This window comes from Pezoporus wallicus, unplaced genomic scaffold (assembly GCF_028554395.1).
Source record: "Pezoporus wallicus isolate ANWC-B61680 ecotype Strahan unplaced genomic scaffold, APGP_CSIRO_Pwel_v1 contig_6714, whole genome shotgun sequence".
Classification (NCBI taxonomy): domain Eukaryota; kingdom Metazoa; phylum Chordata; class Aves; order Psittaciformes; family Psittacidae; genus Pezoporus; species Pezoporus wallicus.
Window position 1 is genome coordinate 1,493,450 of NW_026637486.1, and position 22,380 is coordinate 1,515,829.

Below are 22,380 nucleotides of genomic sequence, written 5' to 3' on the forward strand. Positions count from 1 at the left end.
TTGGGCGAACCACCAGCAGGATTTAGATGTAGGACAGAGGAACTTTGGCAGCACGCAAAACAAGCAGAGAACACAAGAGACTAACACCTAGCTCAAATGAGCAAAGCTTCATGTTCATTCCCTCATATAGCAGCTGTATTTCTAATAGCCAATATAAAATTGCAAAGGGTTTGAGCCCTTTTGACTCCTATTTCCATGCAGTCCCCATGTACAGGTGCCCCAAGCTAAGGAAACAAGACATAACTGCAGGTTAAAACATTTCAGTGGGGATTTTTGCTTCCCTATCAAGTCATGTCTTCTCCCACAGGTACTGAGCTGCTGCCAGCAGAAACAGTAGTTCTCCAACTGCCTTCAACTTGCAGCTGCTTCCCAGTTTCCTGGCCTGGAACAGCCGTGCTCCTGCTGATACTGCTTTGTCTATATTTTCCTGAGCCTTTTGCACTCAGTTCCACAGCAAGAAGCACTGGTTTAAAGATACAAACAACTCAACAGGTGCTGGGAGGAACAACCTCCTCTATTCCAAGAGATAAATAACTGTAAAAGTTGTATACATTTAGCCACTTCAGCCATTCACACCACAACCGACAGTGGAGGCCTTACCAGATGACCTGCAAATATATGACCTTCTAGAACCTTCAGCAATACACTGCATGCAAATGAGACTGCATTTGTGCCCAAGGGAAGCAGCCTCCGGGTTTCTCTGAGGCTACTCCTCCAAAGCTAATGCAACAGCCCAAGTAGGTGACTTTGGTAAATCACCTACCACTTTGTAAGACCTTTTTTCTTTCTTAAACTTGTTTATTTAGGCAGAAGCTGCATCTTACTGTGCTTTATGTGATGCCGAGCCACAAAGTTATGCAGAGTCGTAAGTCCTCGTGAAACACGTATAAGCCCCAATGTTTTCTTTAGGTCCCCTCAGGCTTTCCCAAACGCAGCCCACCCAGGAAAGAGAGGAAGTTTTTTCATCCAACACTTTAGTGAGAAGGCAGAAGAGCTCTTACTGCTCTAAATGTGTTGCAGCAGAAAACACGGTACAATTCATGGACTGGTTGGGGTGGGAAAGGACCTTAAAGCTCATCCATTGCAACCTCCTGCCACGGGCAGGGACCCCTTCCACTAGAGCAGCTTGCTCCAAGCCCCTGTGTCCAGCCTGGCCTTGAACACTGCCAGGGATGGGGCAGCCACAGCTTCTCTGGGCACCCTGTGCCAGTGCCTCAGCACCCTCACAGGGAAGAGCTCTGATATTCCTAGAACCCAAAGCAATGCACTGACTAAGCCAGAAGTTACCCCCTTGCCTTGGCTTCGCGTTAAGAGCCTCGCCCGACGTTATCCTCACTCCTCCATGGCGCCCGCTTCCCCCGCCTCAGGTAACGGCCGGCACGCGCCCGCCCTAACGGCCGCGCCGCGCGACCCGCCCGTCCCCTCAGGCGCGTGCGCCGACGGAGGGCGGGGCCTCAGCCAGAGCGCGTCGGATTCGAACGGCGGTGGCGGGCGGGAAGGAGCCGGGCAGGAGCGGAGCGGCCATGGCGGGTTCGGCCGCTCTGCTCCGGCAGTGCCCGCTGCTGCTTCCACAGAACCGCGAGCGGACCGTCTATGAGGGCTTCGTCACCGCGCAGGTACCGCCGGCGGTGCTCGCTCGGCCTCAGCTCTCCCTCCCTGCGGGACCGGGTCTGTGTGAGGGAGGAGCGTTTCCCGCCTCGTCCCCGGCTGGCAGCTTCCCTGCCGGGCGCGGGGCCGCCGGGGTTGTGAGGCAGGAAACGGGGCACTTCAGCAGCGCACGGGCCCTTGCTGTGTGCTGACGGTGCTGTGCCAAGGCGCCCGTGCCGCGGTCCTCCGGGTTCTCGCTGTCTATGCCCGCCCAGCTGCCGGTGTTGTGGCAGCGCGGGCAGGCTGATGGCCTGTGGGCCGGGTTTGTTGTGCCGGCGTATGTGGTTTGGGGGCAGGTTCAGTGTGTCTACACTCTAGGCCTAGGATAAAGCTGCGTGGAGACCTCATAGCAGCCTCCCAGTGTCTGAAGGGGGCCTATAGGGATGCTGGGGAGGCACTCTTCATTAGGGACTGTAATGACAGGACATGGGAGAATGGGTTAAAACTGGAACAGGGGAAGTTTCGACTGGATAGAAAGAGGAAGTTCTTTCCTGTTAGGGTGGTGAGGCACTGGAATGGGTTGCCCAGGGAGGTTGTGAATGTTCCATCCCTGGCAGTGTTCAAGGCCAGGATGGACAGAGCCTTCGGTGACATGGTTTAGTGTGAGGTGTCCCTGCCCATGGCTGGGGGGTTAGGACTCGCTGATCTTAAGGTCCTCTCCAACCCTAACTGTTCTGTGATTCTATGAAGCAAGTGTCTAATTGTGTGTATTTTCTTTTCACTTCCTGTGTTTCTGAGGTTAAAGCTTAAGTAGCTGCATCATCTCACTCAGGGTGTAGTAAGTTACAGTGTGGGGAGAACAGCACCTGGGATGCATTGAGAGTGGATGCTCTAAAGACAACTTTGCCATCAGAGGCACTATGCAGTGATGCTGCAGGCGTGGCTTGTTAATATATCACACATGCATGTGCAGACAGACCACAGAAACAGTTCTTTGCAGGTGTATTTTTATTTAGAAATAGCAGGGATTTTCCTCCTGTAAAGTCAGACAGCATGGTCTGTGTCAAACTTGCATTTCCAAAAGCATCGTATTTGCAGTCAAAATACAGGAAGGTTTCCTGTTTAACCTGCTCTGGGTGGCCTGCCTTGGCAGGTGGGTTGGACTAGGTGATCTCCAGAGGTCCCTTCCAACCCTAATGATTTTGTGACTCTTGCATCCAGCTTTCACAAGACATTTGGAAGTGTGTGCTTATGTTTGTATGACTCCAACAGATGTGACTTCTGAACTGCTGTGTGCTAGAATGCGTCCTGGATTTAATGGGAAGCTTGGGATGTGAGTGTGAGCGTCTGTTCTTAGATCTGATTTATTTTTTTTTTTATTAGGGCTGAGGCCATAGCATAGCCAAGTCTGAGGTTATGCACTTAAGCTTTGGAGGAGATTGGAAGTACTTGATGTGCCAATGGGCTATATTCAGCTCAGAAACAGATATCTTAAAGTCCTTTCCAACCCGAACTATTCTATGGTTCTATGGTCTTGGTTTTACTTGTGATCATCGCAGGAACACTGAGGTTGAAAGAAACCCCTGGAGGTCTTCTAGCTGGAGCAGGTTGCTCAAGATAGTGTCCCGCTGTGTTTTGAATGCCTCCAAGCATGGATACTGCTAATGTCTTGAATGTTCCAGTGTTTGATCACCCTCACTGTTACTGAGTTTTTTTCTAATTGCATTTAGGTGAAATATCTTGTATTTCAACCTGTATCCATTGCCTGTCACCTTGCTAGTATGTGTCGCTTGAAATCTGCACCTTCTTTAGTCATAGAATCTTGTTTTGGAATGATTAGGAATGACCTACCATGGGCAGGTTGCTCAAAGCCCCATCCCCAGCAGGTATTTGTACGCACTGGCAAGTTACCCTCTGTGCCTTCTTTTCTCCAGTCTAAGCAGGCTCTCCTTGTATGTCACGTGCTTCAAGTTCTTAATCACCCTCATAGCTCCTCACAGGTTTAACTCCAGTATGCCCATGCCTCTCCTGTACTGGGGACCCAGCACCTCAGGTGTGCCTCACCTACCCTAACCAGGTATGAAGGATCACCTCACTCGACCTACTGAAAATGCTCACCTAATCCAGCACATGTGGCAGTTGGCCATCTTTGCTGCAAGCATGCTGTTGGCTCAGGCTCACTTCAGGTCCACGAGGACCACCTGGTCCTTTTCTGCAGTGATGCTCTCTAGCTGATCAGCCACCAGCATGTGCTGTTGCATGGTGTGAATTCTCTCCTGGTGCAGGACTTTCCACTTTCTTAAGTTCATGAGGCTCCTGTCGGCCCATTTCCTCATGCTGTTGAGGTTCTTCTAACTGGTAGCACAGTCACATAGTCTACCAACCATTCCTCACAGTGTTCTATCCTCTGCCAACTTGCTGACTGAGAGTCACTAATGACACAGTGTTGGGCCCAGGACTGACCCCTGGTGAGCACCATCAGTCAGGGACTTCCCACTGGACTTTGTCCTGCTGATCACAATCCTTTGAGCCCAGCTCTTCAGAAAGTTTTCAGCCCACCTCACTGTCACCTCATCTAGTTCATCTTTCTTCAGTTTGTCTGTGAGGACATTGTGGGAAACACAAATAAAATCCTTTCTGAAATTGAGATAAAGCATCCACTCTGTCAGTCATCTAATCACAGGAGGAAATCTGGGTTTGTTCTTCACTTCCTGCTGAAGAAATCTCAGAATTTGTGGATATAATTCAGGGTATGCTTAGCTGGAAGAGAGTCTGGAATAAAAGTTTTGAGAGGAGTTAACTGCCCTCCTTGCATCAAGGAGGAGTTAAACCTGCTAGCAAACCTTCCTTATTTCAGTTTTATTTTGATCATCTCATAAGAAAGTAGGAGTATCACAAATAGGGACAATTACTGAAAATACAAGTGGGTGAATTGCATTAAAAAGAAAAAATGATTAGATCCGTGTATTCGGGACTGTTTTTGTTTCCAGTTTCTAAAGACTTGCAGGATTGTGTTGTGGATCAGTGCCCAGGTTCCTTTCAGTGAAGTACTTTTATGGTAAAAGTCTGCTTTGACTTTTATTCGAGTTGAAGACAGACTTTTATGTGCTTCAGCATAACTTGGATTAAATTATATTACTTGGTTTTGCCCAGGTTTAGATGATGTTTATTTTTCTTCTGAAAGGTGTTATTTTTGCTTTATGAAAGGTGATGCACTGAAAAGCTTTTACTAGATACTCAGAGTTAGAGGTCAAGACTGCTTCAACTTCAAAATTAAAATCAGTTTTATTTCTACCTGTCACTCATGCTAGTATTTTTTTTCCTGAATAAAGAAATCCTGAATAATATTCCTGAAAGTCACATAAGACAAACTTATTTTCTTAGTAGCTGATCTTATGGGGAATATTTACTACAAGTGTCTACTTTTTTATAGTTTTCCTGACCTTCCTATTAACTAAATGATTATTTTCAAGGGTAGAGACTTCCACATTAGGATACTGTTACCAATGGATTGTCAACTGAAAAATGCAAGGTAAGACAGTTTTATGAAAGCAATTTGTAAATGTATATAACAGAAGTTTATTCTGATAAAAGCAATGATGGATATGCATATGAATTATTCTTTTTTCCCATATCAATGTCAGTAATTAATTCTTACTGATTTCTAGTTAACCTTGCAAGAATATTCTTCAGTGTTAGTAAAATCTTGACAATAAACATTGCTTATATCAAAATATTTTCTTTAATTAAAACCTGTTAATTAACTTTGAAACCTGTTGCAATTAATTGGGTGTATTTATATAGAAAGGGAGGAAAAATGTTCATTTAAGTCAGATTATTTGTGTGTCACCATTTGGAAAACAGAAAATTCAGTGCAAAGTTGTAAATTTAAGCAATTATGGACTTGGTGAACTTTTATTTAAAAGCTCTGTTTTTATCACTGTGTTTATCACAGCAATACATGGAGATGTGTGTGTGTTGTATGCACACTTCAACAGTCCATAGTTCTTCTTGGGCAAGCCTGCTCTGAATGTGAACAGATGTGGTATTCGAGAGCTTTATTACATTCTAGGTCAGATACTTAAAAGCACATTATAGGTAACTTTGACATTTTCAGGTTGTAATTTTTATACATAGGTGTATTTTATGAAGTCATACTAGCTTGCAAGAATTATGTTGTTTTCAGCGAAGAACAGGCTTTTGTAGGTAAATGCTTAATTTTTAATGCGCTTTGGGATAGTGACATTTGAAAGTTTTAAATAACTTTGAATGTGAAACTCAAAGAAATTCTGGAGTGTTATTTACTTCCTTTGTTATTTTATATTGCTGTGTAGCAGACTTTCTGATCTCTTATAAAAATCGTTTACTGTGAATTTAAAACTTACACAACATACTGTTTGTCTAGGCTAGAGTGTAGCTGGCACCTAAAGAAGATACTGAATCAATATCAGCATATTTTAAAGCAGGTATAGAACTTTTATACCCATTTTTGTTAAGTGCATACTTGAAAAGCTTATATTCACAAACCTATTCTAAAACTGCTAAAGAACTCTCCTTTCATTGTACAGCCAAGATTTATTCTTGTGTATTTAAGGATTTGCAGGTCAGTTTAAGGACAGATGAACAGAATGTAGTAAATACTTAGCTTTATTCAAGCTTTTTTTTTTTTTTTTTTTAAGATTGAGATAGGACATTTTAAAAATAAATGGCTGCTGACATTTTACTGGAATTTGTCTTTAATCTCTCAGAAACAGATTTTGGTTTTCATTTTTTATCTATTTTTGTGTTCATAGTGCAAAAAGAATTCACATTAACTATTGCTGGTGTAGTACAAACTGTCGTAGTCAGAGTCTAAATTAAACCCCTCTATCTAGAAGAAACTTTCTAAGAAGGCATCTTTGCCAGGAGTGCTAGCTGAGACTCTCTATCTCATGGACTGTGCACCCCTTTGTAGATCAGGGGCTATGAGTTGGGAGTAACTAAAGATACAGAGCTGAGGAAAGGGCACAGCTTCTGAAGATAAACAGGGATCCTCAGTCTTGTACAGCATCTAAAAGCAAATGGGTCTGGAGACTAAAGAAAATGTAACCAACTGTGAAACATTTTTGACTGATTTTAAAGCTTCTGTTCTCATTGGTGAAGACTGAAGTCTTCATAAATGTCTTTATAAATATATAATGTCTTTATAAACTATACAGATGTGTCATGTGACAAAGGTGATGGTTCATTTTCACCAGCAGTGATTTTCACTTTTTCAGGAAAGTTTCCTGTACTCTGGGACATTTGTTCTGTAATTGAAATATTTAAACATGTGATATAAAGTTGGGGCTTTTTATAAGAGTCAGTTTGACAACGCTACAAAAAGAATTAGACTGAAATTGTTTACCACTGAAAGTTATGAGTTGAAGAACTCACGCTGTGTTCCCTTCAGAGGCTGCACAGCTGTCCAGATCTCAGCAGCTTTATGGTGGAACTGAAAACTATTTTGGTAAGTGACAGAATATGTATGTGGGAGATGGGATGTTCTCAAAGCTTTGGTTTTCACTTTCAGTTTTTTACAGCTTACTGTTTGATAGATGGATTTTTGTGTTGGGTTTTATTTTTAAGAAAAGGTAATTTTGTATGTACGATGTTCATGTAATATTTGTGTAAATATCCTTTAGAATTTTAAGTGACCTTCTGCAAATTTGAGTGTCACGGGAAAATTAGAATCGCAGCAGGGGATTTCAGGATAGAGCCATCCTTTTTGCAATGATTTTCTTGGAATTCCTGATATTGTCCTGGTGGCAAAAAAAGCTGGTAATCATACAAATGATTATACAGTCACTGGACTGCTGAAGGTGCTTTCACCTGTGCAACAGCTTGACCAATAAATGCAGAAAGCTTTTTTTTTGTAGTTCAGAGGCTTATTATTATTTATTATTACTTTTTTCTAATGTGGGATTGAAGAGTAGCAAAGTCTATGGTTAACTGACCATTTCTTGTCCATTAGTGGAACATTACTCTCGGAGCGTTCTTGGCAAAGATTACTTGCATACAACTTACTTAATTAGATATGAAACACAGTAAGCATTCTTCAAAACAACAGCAAAATACCCTCCTGGTATTACACTAGTGCTTTACACTGGAAATGCCTCTTCTCAGTATTGGTTCAATCCCTGCCAAGCAGGATTACACTAAACCAGGCAAAGGTGCTTGGAACAGGACTGAGTGGCTGTTTTGAAATATTTTCCAATAGTTAGTCCCTAATCTGTGCCTGGATACACAAGCCCTCAGAAGATGAGAATGTAGACAAAGTATAATTAATTCAAAATAATAAAGTAGTGATCCTCAGTGCAGAGAGTAAAAACAACAGACACCTCAGGAGAACTGGGCAGAAATGGCTGTTATACTGATTTTATGATTCATTTTATTTATTCTTTTTTTCATTTAAATTTCCTTTATTTTCAATTATTAATAATTTTATTATCTGTTTCATTAATTCCTGTAAGCATGATTTCAACTGAAATAAACCTTTAAAGACCAAGTAGCACAATAGAAATGTGGAACATCTGGTTTAGGTTTTCCTCTATAACGTGGCTTTACCTCTTTGATAAAAACCTCTTCTTGAGGCATTACGACATACTTGATGAGTGTCTGTACCAAAACTTACTCTCTGGGTTCCTATGATATTAAAACTGAGAAACTGATTTTTTGATTTATATTTTTTATTGCTACATAAAGTTGTATATAGCTACTTAAAAATAATATGAGGGATTTCATACATGTATCATCTTTTGTGGCTGCGGGGCCCAGGAGACAGCTGTGGGCTTAATAGAACCTTCTTTTGAAATGTTCTTTCAGTCGAGATGCTTGACTTCAAATTTATTAGCTGAAAAAGAGACACATTTGATATTTGCATCTGAAGACCAAGTTGTCAACATCTGTGGGGTTGTTTTTTTAAATTGCAGATGTTTTCATTACCAGTATCTGAAGTAATTTACCAAACAGCTTCTTTGTCTGCTTTAGCTGGAGGCTATAACAAAACAAATGCAGTGTACAGTTAATTTTACATAAGCTTAATATTTTTGAATGGATTGCAAAAATCACATGGCTAAATAGAGATTTCAATATTTTTGCATCTCTTAATGATGTTTTAAATGTTTTTTAAACAGGAAATTGCGTTAAAGAATACACAAGACCTGCATATACCACGGCCGCCAGAATACTACTCCTGTCTTGTCAGAGATCTTGAAATACTGGGTTGGAATAAGTATGTTCATTTTCTTTCTTAACAGACATCTTTAGAATATCAGTTCTTTTTTTGTATGTGTGAGTTGAACGCGTCACTGTGCTTGTTCTCTTAATTTATCCTGTTCAGAAACTGGCTTTGCTTTCAAATCTCTGCTGCTTTGTTTTTACTTAAAAAAAAAAACCAGACAAACCTGTATCAACTGAAGGCGTATTTTCAAGTCTGAAATAACTAAGCTGAAAGGTGAGATGCTACTACCAAGAAATAAGTTCTTCTTTGACCTATAAACTATTAGCATAGTAACTGTATTTAATACAGCAGTTATAGCTCTCCTTTTTCTTCATTCTTTTTCCTACTTTGTACAGCTTTTCTTTTTGACTGTTCCCATATGCTATGGTTCATCTTCATGTACTTTTATGCTTTTATGAAAACAGTTCACGCATTTTTTAGAACTAGAATAATTGTTCTTAAAGAAACAGTTCTGTCTTGCTCTCTGTACTGCAATGATCTCCTTATACAAAGGAATAAGGTAGTTAATCCATAAAAAGGTAGATCTAGGGGAAAAAAATGGGTGAGGGAAGAATTTGGAAAGCTGTAAAGCCAGCAATTTGTGACACCTGCAGAGAGAAACTCGTGTATATATATATATTTTGCTACCCAGATGCATTCAAATGGAGATAAGGGCTATTGAAAAGCACTCCTTAGTCTCCAAAGTAGACCGTGGTTGGGGGAGAAGTGGGAAAATGTTGGTTACTGCACAAAGGGAGTATAAACTGTGTAACTGTGTCACCTGAGGCTGGAGGCTTGGTGCACCTAAGAATGTTGTTTCATGTGTATGCTGTGCTATAAACTGAGTGTGGAAGAAGAGACAGTTCAGTTCATCTTCTGGGAGAAGGAGAGCTGGAAGTGAGTCTTTTCACCCCAACTAAAACCCAAACCCTTCAGAAATCCCATGCCAGCAAAACAAACACAGTATATAATTAAAGACAATAAATATACTTTAAAAATATAAATATATGAAATGTACTACATTTTTGTTTTTCTATATAAATATAGCTAAATATACTAAAAATACACTTTGAAAACACATTTGAGTAGCTTCTCAAAACTGACATTTCTTCCGAGTCACTGCATATACAAAACATCCAGTGGTTTGTTGGCACACTTCTAGGGCAGAATTTGACCTGGTTTCTAGCAAAGAGGGTCTTTGTGTAGACACACAAATTGTGCTGTGCTTTTATCAAGTTGAGTCATGTAATTCAGTAAAGATACACCTTGATAAGGTACCTCTTCAGGGTTTTTTGGTTGGGAAGTTGTTAACTGAAGGGCTGGGCTGTACATAGGGTATCATACCTGGTTTATTATGAGTTGGAAGGAAAAGAACTTAGAGAGGCAATTCAAAGTGCATTGGTAAGTTAGACCTCTGATTTTAGAGTGCTTTAAACAATATAATGAGCTGCTAAGAAGGTCTCATAATCAAGATTGATTCTGAGTTGCAGGCAATGTGTATTTGCATGTTAGTTGAAAACATCCTGGTATGGTCTTTCAGCACAAAATTAAGCCTGCATTTGGTACTGGCAGTAAGGATCCATCCCTGCTCACACCTTGAGAAGCCTCCAGCTTTATTTATCAGGTTTTTTCTTAGAAAAGAACTGGCTTGTTGTGGACCCTAGATTTACTATTTCCTAGTGAGTTTTGGATCATGCTGGAAGCTGACTGCATCCAAATCCAACTGAAAAGCAGAAGGATCTTTTGTTTGAAGATAAATCAAAACAATAAACTATGCTTCCTTTACCTCTGAAGCGAGTTCAGAAGCTTCCAGGTATGGCACAAAGTTAGTGTGTTCTAATGGCTTTTATCTAAGGAATATGTGAAGTTTCTCAGAAACAAATTGAAGGCATTATCTGCAATGATCTTGCACCTCTTCCATCCTAAGCCACTGAAAGTACAAACAGTAATGAGGATTGCAAATGGGCAGGCTGCTGTGATTAGATATAATCACTTTCTCTGTATCATAGAGAACTTGATTCTTTGACCTAAGTTAGGTGTGGGAGAGGGTGAATACGCTTTCCTATTCAACTACTTGTACACAACAGTCACAGTTTAGCAGGTTATAAAATTGTACCAGATTTCCAACACTAAGTGCTGTCCTACAAGCTGAGGAGTCCAAAGGATACTTCCTTCGTTTTAAAGAACATGGAAAAATACCAGCACAAACCTAATCAGCTGAGGTGGGAGAGAGTACACGTGTAGTAGTACTAAGATATAGGAAAGGCTCTTCTAATACTATCTCATAACCTCGCTGGTTGATTCAGTGACAGTATCTTGGGGAGGTAAATTATGGACTTTCAAAGATTTGTAGGACTCCTGTCACCCTCGTATGGATTCATGAAGGTTGCTAATACCTCCTAAGGCCATGGTGTGAGTCATGATCTCTCAAGTCTCAATGTGGTTTTGCTTGATACTTGCTAAGGTTGTTCATGTAAGTATCTTCTTTTCTTTCCTTCCCCATTTCCAAGGGGATGCATTGTCATCTGCTCTCAATCATTCGTGTGTTATGCTGAATTACAGTACTTCAGATATTTAACGGAGGCTTTCCATCTTTATGGTCATTCCGTTTTTTTGTGTGATAAAATGATGGAGCCTACAGAGGAATGAAGGTATCTATAACTGAAATACCACCTATGCAAACAATTCCTTATTTGATTAGGCAATCATATGAAGTAGTTCCTCTGACTTTTGCAGCACTGTCCAACTTTCTCCACTCTAACGGAACTGCCCCTTTTATCCCTTCTTATCCAAAGAATAGTAGTGGTGTTATATAGAACAGGTAGGCACAAAGCTACCGAGTTCCTTTTTTCTAACCTAAATGGAAAACTGAATCCTCCTTCATATCCCAGAGTTAGTTTACTGTTGTTACATTTTGTTGGGAAGAAGGAAGGCTGGCTACAAATTTTCATTCTGAGCATTCTTTAACCTTGTATGCCCCTTGTCACAGTGTTTTTATTCATAGAATCATAGAACAGTTAGGGTTGGAAAGGACCTTAAGATCATCCAGTTCCAACCCCCCTGCCATGGGCAGGGACACCTCACACTAAACCATGTCACCCAAGGCTTCCTCCAACCTGGCCTTGAACACCGCCAGGGATGGAGCATTCACAACTTCCTTGGGCAACCCATTCCAGTGCCTCACCACCCTCACAGGAAAGAGCTTCCTCCTTCCATCCAATCTTTAAAGTTTTAACCTGTTGCCCCTTGTCCTATCACTACAGTCCCTAATGAAGAGGCCCTCGCCAGCATCCTTACAGGCCCCATAGTGTTCCTGTTTGGGACAAAGTTTGAAAGGGGACATCTTACTAGAAAGCCTCTAAGTAGATGGTTTGTGATGAATAATACTTAAAAGGTGTTGTCTTGTTTAGCTTGTATAGTTATCTCCTACTAACAACCAGTCGTTGATGTCAATGAAATAAAAGAAGAGTTGGAGATGGGTTCAGGTTGTAGTGGTGCTTAATAGCTGTGATGATCTACGTTTTTTCCACTTATTTCCAAGCTCAGTGAAAATCATATTTGAAACTGGTTCGAAAAGACACTTTACATATGTTAAAAATCGATTAAGGGACAGAACTTGAAAAACCACTTTATGATGTATCCCTCTATAGGTAACTCAATGGGGAGCCATTATCGGTGCTCTCTGCATCTTTTCCAAATGCTTACCTTTTTTCTTCTTAAACTTTGTCTAATTTACACTGTCAGTAAAACTGAAGGTGAAGATTCTTTCCAAATATGGTTGAACATAATCATATTGTCACTATATTTTTATTATAAGGGTGTGCATATATTTCTATTTTAAAATCTGTAGCTAGGTGCACGCATGCATGTGTGTTTCTTTTAGAGACTGTTAGGTTGTGAAAGTAATTGTAAAAGTACTAAACCCTTTAGGATTTCAGAAGTAAATTTAAAGTTATGTATGTCCATCAGTATTTAAGAAATCCACATAATATTTTAATCTTGTTTCCTCCCAGCCAATATAGAATAAGGAAATGCAAACATTATTTTTAAACTAAAATAATCCACACCTTTCTGGCATCTCCAGAGTGAGGTGGTCCAGACATTATGATTGTTGGAACAGATCATTTTAAATCCTAAACGCCTTGACAGCATCCCTTTATTTTTTCCATTCTCTTTTGCCATTTAACCTTATAGTGCACTGACGCAGGTGCCGGCTGTACTTTGGTTTGGATACTGCTATGTGTTTTATCACAGTAACCATTCTGTGCCTTAGCTGCTGGTTTAGGATTTCCCCACTCTAGGCAACAATAGTTGGAGAGGTGAGATATAGGTTTCTTATCTTCATAAAACTTTGTGATGTAATTTTAAGGTGAAGTTGGAACAAAGCAGGAACAATGATTTTCTTCCAGTTAGAGGCAGAATGCTCTAATTCTTTCTAAATAAATCAGGTTTAATTGGCTGCAGTTGAATTACACTTTTATAAAGCCTTATTTCTTTCAACTGTTGTGGAGAAAAGGAGCGTCAAAGTACTACCAGGACTATTTAATATTGCATTAAAGTTAAACATGAGATAATAGATCTCTTTCCCTACTCACTACAAGCACTGCTTTTTCCGTCTGTATTTTTAAGTCCATTCATATTTGAGGCTGTATCATTTATGGAGATCATTTTCTTTTCCCTTCCTTCCTACATGCACACCCTTTGCTGTATGCCTGCTTTTTCGTGTACAGGCTTCTGTAACTCCACTGCCGTTTTCACTGGAAAGAGAACTGTTTTTCCCAGCACGCTGGCTCAAGTGTCTGGACTAGTATGTAATGATTTGAAAAAATAAATGTTACTTAGGCCAGCAAGCAGATACTTTCTTTGAACTCTGCTAAGGCCTTCCCATCAGTCAGAGGTGATAAGTTGTACAATAGTCTTGGGCTGCTTTTTATCTTTCAACAAGAACAACATGGTAAAAATGCCAGATTATCCACGGGCCCAGTTCACTGGGAAATAGATGGAGAAGTTTGAACCTTTTTGGCAGTTGTTGAAGCTATTCAGTTGAACCCATTTCTAGAGAACAATGTGTTTTACAGTTGTATTCACCTTTATTGTTGTGGGAAGCGCAAATCAGTGACATCTTCGAGCAAAGAGTCTGTGATTATGTCAGAAGTTTTAAAACTTACATTTAATATGTACTTGCTACTTGGTTAGGTGCATGTATACTGTGTAAAACTCTCACGAAGCAGAGGCAAATCATCATAAATAACTCATTTTGTACTGTTTGGGTATTATTTTCTGCAGGAAATCAATTCTAGGATATGAGCTAATATCCACCGAATTTTCTACAATAATAGTATTGATAATAAAAGAGAACTTCATTGAAGAGAAAAGCAAATCAAGGGCATAAAAGTCTCATACAGTAAAGAAACTGCAGAAATGGATCAAAGATTTGACAGGAAGTTTAATGTGTACATAAGTAGAGGCTGACAGGAACATGCTGTGGGTGTCAAAGGTTCCGGTGATGGAAAACTGAAACACAGTGCTCACTGACCACAGCATGAGCCTTGACACACATTGTAAATAACCCAAAGATATATGACTGCATTAAGCAGTTGACTGGTGTATTAACAGCAGTAAATCCAGAACAGCAGAAATGGTTGGCATACAGGGCTTCCTCTGATTAATATTTGTAACAGACTAATAAGAGTAATGCAGACGTTTCAAACTGGACTTCACAATGCTGTATGGAGTTTTCTTTTCTCTTTCAGAGTTGCATACATGGATACTGGTCTCACCACAATCAAGCTGAAAGCTGAAGACTCTTGTGGTCGACAGCATATCATCACTCTAAAGTTCAATGCAAAGGTGAGTTTATGGGGGAGAAAATATCTTAAGGCTTCCTTGTGATAAATGGATGTTTCTTAATTTGAAAGGGTTTTACAGAGTTGGTTTGTTAGTGTGGCTGTTCTGCAAGATAACTGGGGGGGCGGGTGTTAATAGAAAATAGAGTTTTCAGACTATATTTAAAATTAATATTGCATTATGGTTATATGTAAGAATCTTTCCATATGAAACTGTGCATCACACTTTATGCATCAAAGCACTTTATGATATTGCAGTTATTTTACTGGGTTACAGACAAAGCCTCCTGGGAGGCTTTGATTCATTATCGCTCCATCCAGAGACCATACATATAACAAGAAAGAGAGGATGGTGGGTTGCTTGTTTAGGAAGCCTTACTGTTAAAGCTATAGATGTAAAGATGTATGAAAAACTAACTACAGAAGTGAGCTTCTTACGTTAAAAAAAGTTACTTCATTTTAGTCTATACTATTGTCTGATTGTGATAGCTTGCGAAGCAAATCCATGGCATTTAGTTCTTCCTCGTACTTAAAGCTGAACTCAAATTGCAGTGTTTCTTCATAGAACTTCTCATTTCCAGAATTTCTCATTTCATGATTATCCAGGAACTACGAATACCCAGGGATGGTGACAATTGGGTGGTAATAGCTGTTGTCTTCAGAAAATCAGTCTAGGGGACAAAAATGGATCCAGAAATGTCTAAATATTGTTGTTTGGACTATCCTTGAACTATTGTTTGGACTAATAATCTTGAAGGCATGAGGAGTGGACTGAAGGTTAAATTTCACCTCTACAGACATCCCATATTCCTTTAAATACCTGGAGTTTTGAGTTTATCATAAAACAAGTTAACTTTACCTTAGAGGGGAAAAAGCCCATGGAAAAAGGGCTGGTTAGGAATTAAGGTTGCTAAAGTGGATATTAAAAAGAGTATAACTGTCCTACATGCACAGACTAATGGATGCACAATTAATTTTCCATTAAATACATTGATGGAAAAGATATATCGGGAAGTACAATTATGGCTTATTTAGCATGCGAGGAGAGTGACCAGACTCTGTTGTCGTGATTTATAATGGAGCTGCTATCACAGACTTAGTATGACACAAGCAATTAAGTGCAGCCTGGTGCCCCTAAGTTTTGTCTTGATTTTTATGGTGATGCAAGGAAAGTATTTCAACTATTTGGAAGTATAAAACTGTAGGAAAAATACAGTGCATTAGCCATTTGTACCAAGCAGCAGCTGTGGTCAAACACTGTTACACTTAAGCACTGTCTGGTTCAGTTTAGCCATAATTTATCATAGAGAATAGAGAACAGAGATTATAACCTTCTGGGCTTGTGAAAACTTGTGTGTTTTCCTTATAATAAAGAAATATCTGAATCTGAGACTTCTAATAGCAGAAGAAAACACCATCTAAGGTTATGGTGTAATAAAGAGACCAGATTATCCAACGTGTCTGTTGTAACAAGCAGTCATCAATCTTTTTCCTTTCCTTTTGTTTTTTTTCCAAGCAGTTGTTATGATGAAGGATCAATTGCTTGTCCTTTTTAAACCATGTCTGGCATTTAAACTTGTCACAAGAGAAAATTCCTGTGTGAAATGTGGTTTGGGTGACATGGGGATTTGATTTTCTTTCATATATGTATCTAAAACATTTGAAAAGACTTCACTGAAGTGGGGTTTTTTTGAAGGGATTTCTTTTAAGAACTTTCTTTAGTAAAACTACACCCCAAAATGCATCTATTTTTGTAATGCTGCTGCTTTGATTAAGGTTTGTATGTGAGCTAAACCTTTCCTCCCCAGCATCTATGGCTGGCTCCTGCCTGTGTTCTGGCAGATGGGTTTGTTCAGCCTTGCCCTCATGAATGCCATGCAGGTAAATGAGTTTCTAAGCCTGTCAACAATGTTTTGGGGAAGAAACTCTTCAATGAAGTGATTTAGGAAATTCTTTTTCATAAGCTTATCATGTGTATTGAGATAATCCCCATAATATTCCTTTGCCATCATTCTTAGCAGTTTGGGTGTGTTTTGAGGACTTTTCCTGTGTGCATTGGCGCTCTTTCCACCTGCTCTCCATGTCTGAAGGTGCTTTGTGTTAGGAACTATCCTTTCAAAACCCTTGCTCTCTGTAAACTGTTTGTGAAGTGTCTAGGAAACTTGGGGTCATAATTAAACCTGGAAGACCTGAGAATGGTCATAGCTAGGTAGGCTAACCAAATCGTCTCCTTCCCAATTTTGACTTGTATAAGTGATTAAGGTTAAGTCTTATAAGAGGCTATATTGTTTAATGCTCAGATTACATTTTGTGAACTAGTTTTCTGACTTATTTGGTCCAGAAACCTTCATCTGTTCTCAATTTACATACATGACTGGAGAAGATTTCTGAAAACAAAGCATGCAACTTCAAAAGTGTGGCCTTTATTTCTCAGGTTTCATTTCAGATCCCAAGCATTCAAATAGACCATTGCAAGAATTTGCATGCCACGTAGTCCTCGGGATGCTCTGATATTTGTCTGAATGATTTGGGTTATGGAAATCCTTTTTCTAGATAAAGTTAGCTGCATGCTCAAAAATACAATATAAACATTTGGTCTCATAATTGCTTAAGTTCTAAAGAGTAGGATGATTGCCAACGTATACATTTGACTGTAACTGTAGGCAATAGGATGGTGCTGATATGTTCTGGTATAGTATTTTAAAACACTATAATCTCCTGAGGAATCACTCACCTTACTTACATAGGATTTCACACTGCAAGGATGAAAACCATCATGTACATATGTACAGAATCATTGCATAGTTCTTGGCACTTACCTGGTGCACAGCCCAATACCCTGCTCTTGAAGAAAATGTGACTGAAAATGCAGGGGAAAAGGGACTGTAGGTTTTTTGGTTTGGGTTGTTTTTAAAGTAATACAAAGTTAGCAGAAGCTCTTTGCAAGCACTTGTTCAAAGGCACCCTACAATAGACTGCATAAAATGAATTCCCCTGGAAAGTAACCACATAATTGTCTCGTGCCACTGGGATTTAAATGAGGTAGCCCTAAACCTAATCCTATGGAAAAATTGTTTGTTCTAGACTTACTTTTATACATTGAAAACAAGTGTATTTCTATGCAAGTATCAAACTATTTCATGCAAAATAATGCCTACAATACAAAACCAGTGCTTACAGTAACACTGCAGTAGGAGAAACAGCTTTGGTGTCTGTACATCTGCAAGCTGTAACTGCCCCCCCTCCAAATCACTTGTTTCACTTCTCTTGCTCTGTCACTGTTAACTTGTCTGCCACAGGTATGATGAAAGAGAAAGGCACAGGATATTGAGGTTTTAGGATGTGTCTTCAGAGAGGTGATGCCGAATGCAAACCACAAAGGAAGGCAAATTAAAAAGCAACTTAAATATCCATATTTGTTATAGATATTATATCTAATTATATATAATATAGTATATAATACATATATTATAGATATTATATATTATTATATAACAACCTAGTGAATCCATAAATTCACTAGGTTGTTATTAAAATCAAAGCAATGAAGGATGGATGCCCTCGAGAAGCTTGTCTATTTTTTGCTCTGTGCCATAGAGAGCAATTAGAAACAAATTCCTCTAGAATTACATCATTCTACATTACTGCAGAATTACTTTTTACATAAGATAAAGACATTTAAAAACTTAGGATCAATTGATTGCCATGTACCTGATAAATAAGATAAATATCTATGTCTACACGTTTACTTTGGATGGAGAATGATTATGGGAAGCAGCACAGCTGAACTTCACCTCTTTGCCTTAACTCTTTAATTCTGACAGGAAGCTGTGACTTCTTTTCATGTCTCCCCAGATAAGATTCTCTGTAACATTTTCTTGTACTAACAGGATATAAACCCCAATACAGTTTCTATAAACCTGCTGTGTAAATCATTGGTAGAATTTAGATTTGTATATAAGATGTAGATTGGATATAAGGAAGAAGTTCTTTACTGTTAGGGTGGTGAGGCACTGGAATGGGTTGCCCAGGGAGGTTGTGAATGCTCCATCCCTGGCGGTGTTCAAGGCCAGGTTGGACAGACCCTTGGGTGCCATGGTTTAGTGTGAGGTGTCCCTGCCCATGGCAGGGGGGTTGGAACTGGATGATCTTAAGGTCCTTTCCAACCCAAACCATTCTATGTTTCTATGCTTCTATGATTTACTGGTGTAATGTATGGTTATTTTTGGAGTTAGCAAACCTTTTATAGCTTTGGATTTTTTAATACAGCTATTTTTAATCTTCCTCACTGATGCCTTTTAATTTGGGGGGGAGGGGGCAGCAAGTTCTTTTAATTTGGGCTATATGTTCATTCATTTTCTAAATAGTTACGTACTTGCTTTGATGCCTTTCAGTTTCAAGCCAAGAAATGTTGCCAACTAGAGCAGATATTCTAGTTGAAATGAAACTTCATTCTTGACTCATGAAAAGGTGGTATGTTATTTATTAACTTTCCAGTACAGGTACATGAGGAGAAATTTTGAATATCTGATGTTTTTGTCTCAAATTGTTTTAATGTCTCTGAGCACACTGAGCACAGCAAACTGCGATTCTCCTGCCCTTACTACAAACTGATGTATAAAACCTGTTCACATCTAGATTTCTTCTTTAAATTACAGTGAACATTCATAACTATTCCTGAAAATGCTTGCCATGCTGTTTCCTCTAAAAGCCAAGTTCTCAAGGTGCTTGAAGTGCTCGTATTTTGTTACCACATTTGGCATCAGTGTACCGGGCTGATTCTAAACGTTCTTTCCCTCCCTCAGTATCCAACAGAACCACCGGATTGCCTTGTGGATTTTCCAGTTCCATTTGCTATTTCTTGGATGCCCCAGGTAAACTGCTGTACTCCCCATCTCTTTTTAATAACTGAGATATCTACACAATGTGTTGGTGGTAATGAGGGGTTGGATTTTATTATTTAACTCCAGCTTCCCCCCCCCCCCCCCCCCCGTGTGCATTTTCCTTTTATACATGCTTATGTGAATGTAATATTACTGCACCCCTTATTCCTTATGAGAGTGGTCTCAATATTTTCCTTGCCATATAGATACATCTTGCATGCTGTATGCTTTATGCTTATACTGGCTGGAGTTTTCTTAAGCTGTTCATATGGCTCAAATCTCTTTGGGAATGAAATTGGGGAAATACAGGCATGAGAAACACCCTCTAAAGTTGAGCGACATTAAAAAAAGGCAGTCCCACAATTTATCCCATATAGTATTCATAATGCGATAAAACTTTTCCAGTTAAAATCAAAAGAACAACAGGGAAGTACTTAATAGAATCCTGATCTCATAGTTTAACAGATACTATTAATATAAAGAACCAAGGGCCACTGTCTTAGTCTCTCTTGCATTATTTCATGTATCTTTTCCCCTTAATAGAGCATGTGTACTTGATTAAATGGATTTAAATGTGACCACTTAGATGTAAGTTAATTTGAATTATCTCTAGAAAATAGTTGATGTTTAATTTCATTTCATTCAGGAAAATAGATTTTACCTAAATGATTGTGTTTCATAACTCTGACTCTCGCGAGGATTCCTACCCATCCATAAAGCCTGTCTTGATGGCACTAAATCTACATGGATTTAGTAGGGAACATGGGAAAAGGTTGCAGCAGAAGGATTTTAGGGAAGGCATATAATTGGCTGCAACGATTAAGGTTCTGACATCCTCTGAGAGCTTTAACTGCAACAGTGGCCACTGCAAATGAAGTGTGTGTGTATATATATATATATATATATATAAAAACCCTAAAAATATATATATATATAAAATAAATGTATAATTAGTTTCCCATATAATAGTAGGGTTTGATTCTCTGGCACAGTTTGGAACAATATAAACAGATACTGTTTGTCCCTTACATTATACTGGATTCCATGTACCAGAAGCAGGATTTCAAGTACTGTTCCTAACCTCAATCTCCATCCATACTTTTAATAGTATTTTATTAACTTTACAGCCTTGCAACTTGTGCTGCCTCAAATTAACAACGTTTCAAATATCCTTGACAGCCCTTTCTGCTGTGTTTACTGTTAGTATGTTGAGAGCTACTAACTGCCCTTATGTTTTAATGAAGTGTTCTTGAAAAACATGGTACAAAGCAGCCTTTTTTGACAGGATAAAGATGGGAATGAGTGTATTAATATTGACACTACAAGTAAAAACCTGATGTTACAAATATGGCTTTCTAATGCTTCAAGTCTTTATACAGTTGAATTATCTATGGGTTATTTGTAAACAATAGATGTCTGTATGTGACTGAAGACCCTGCTTTGGAATCAAGAGGTCCTAATTCTGGCTGCAGACAGCCCGTTACAAAACTGAACCAAATACCAGCAGCCTGTGCTTTGTGCTCATAGAAATGCTTTTGTTGCCTGCTCTTTTGGGGAAATCAACCTTATCAGTGTAGGTGACACAAACCTAAACCTTCTGGATCAAAATGGGTGTTAAGCATTGTGTAAATTGGGGTTACTTTCAAAATGCATTGAAGTCATTGCAGGAAGCAGTCCTTACACCACGGTAAAGGGAGGGTTAAGCTTAGAGAATGCTGGAACACCCCTTGTAGCTTAAGTGCTTAAAATTCAGGTTCCCAAACTGGAAAAAGAACATACTATACTTCTTATCTAGTAAAATAACATGAACTTTTGATACCGTTAAGTCTTAGCCTTTAATATTTATTGGTATGCAATGTAAAAACTGACAAGGCTTAACTAAAATGATGCAATCGCACTATTAGAATATAAACTCCTATGAAAGAAAATAGAAATAGATTTCAAGTAATCGATTTCCTCTTGTTTTTCCCTACTTCCTCATGTGTGCTGTTGCCTATTTCAGGGTCTTTTCAGTGCTCGTGGACTTTAAACTTGAGGGGTTGTTGGGTGGTTGGGTTTTTTTCCTCCCTTTTTTTTTCCCCTTTCCCTCTGTGTAATAATAGACGTGGCATTATGGCATCCATATTAAAAATGGGTAATTTTCCTTATGGTCCCTGTCTTCCTGCTGGGTTGATAATGTTTTGATGTATTTTTCTTTTGCTCTGATGAGAGGTCTGCTGCTGCTGCTCTGACATATTCATTTGGATGAATAATTATAACTTGCACAATGTCAAGCTGAAGATGGTAGGGTTTTGTGCGTCATGACAAGCCTAGTAGCCAGTGCAGGTGTCTCACAGCATGAGCAGCAACAGCCAGTGTATTCTGGCTCAGAGGAGACATTTTAGAGTAGTAAGAAATCAGCACCAAGGGCAATGCTGCTGCTGCTACTGTTTTAAGTGCCAGATAAATGCAGAGTGCTTCTCAATGACAAGTGCAAGAACATCTACTTATTTCAGTTATATTCTTTTTCTAAATAACCAGACAAATGTGCTGCCTCCACGTTTCAGCCTCACTAAGCGGGGTTCTGCAGCCTCAGTGCATCTATATTCTGCTGCCCTCGCATCAGGGTGTTCTTTCTATACTGACCACTGCCCACCTGGTTGGCTACATGAGGGTCATGAGAGTGGGGATTAATGACTAATGAGGTCACGCAGCCAGCCAGCGCTGAAACCAGGATACAAGATCCCGAGGTGCAGTGATGTGAATGGGGTTATTCTTCGGTTATCTTGATGAAAGCACAGTAAAATGCATCATAATTGTGCTTTTTCTTAGCAAAGGAGCTTCA

At 39.4% G+C, this 22,380-nt stretch overlaps 2 protein-coding genes across 4 annotated transcripts in view; one reads left to right on the top strand and one right to left on the bottom strand.

Annotated features, from left to right (window-relative positions):
• The first annotated feature begins 1,509 nt into the window (after nt 1-1,509).
• FANCL (FA complementation group L) overlaps nt 1,510-22,380 on the top strand; it is a 30,079-nt gene continuing 9,208 nt past the window's right edge. Inside the window, exons 1-7 of one of the 3 annotated variants that reach the window (XM_057405781.1) lie at nt 1,510-1,616; nt 5,061-5,119; nt 5,993-6,053; nt 7,019-7,075; nt 8,742-8,839; nt 14,581-14,677; nt 19,479-19,547. In XM_057405781.1, coding sequence (XP_057261764.1) covers nt 1,524-1,616; nt 5,061-5,119; nt 5,993-6,053; nt 7,019-7,075; nt 8,742-8,839; nt 14,581-14,677; nt 19,479-19,547 — 534 coding nt within the window. In that variant the 5' untranslated portion in view covers nt 1,510-1,523. The remainder of the gene's footprint in view (nt 1,617-5,060; nt 5,120-5,992; nt 6,054-7,018; nt 7,076-8,741; nt 8,840-14,580; nt 14,678-19,478; nt 19,548-22,380) is intronic. The other 2 variants (XM_057405782.1, XM_057405783.1) reach the window with 2 other exon arrangements.
• Nucleotides 8,070-22,380, bottom strand: part of VRK2 (VRK serine/threonine kinase 2) — a 69,744-nt gene continuing 55,433 nt past the window's right edge. Inside the window, exon 14 of the mRNA XM_057405780.1 lies at nt 8,070-8,602. Coding sequence (XP_057261763.1) covers nt 8,567-8,602 — 36 coding nt within the window. The 3' untranslated portion in view covers nt 8,070-8,566. The remainder of the gene's footprint in view (nt 8,603-22,380) is intronic.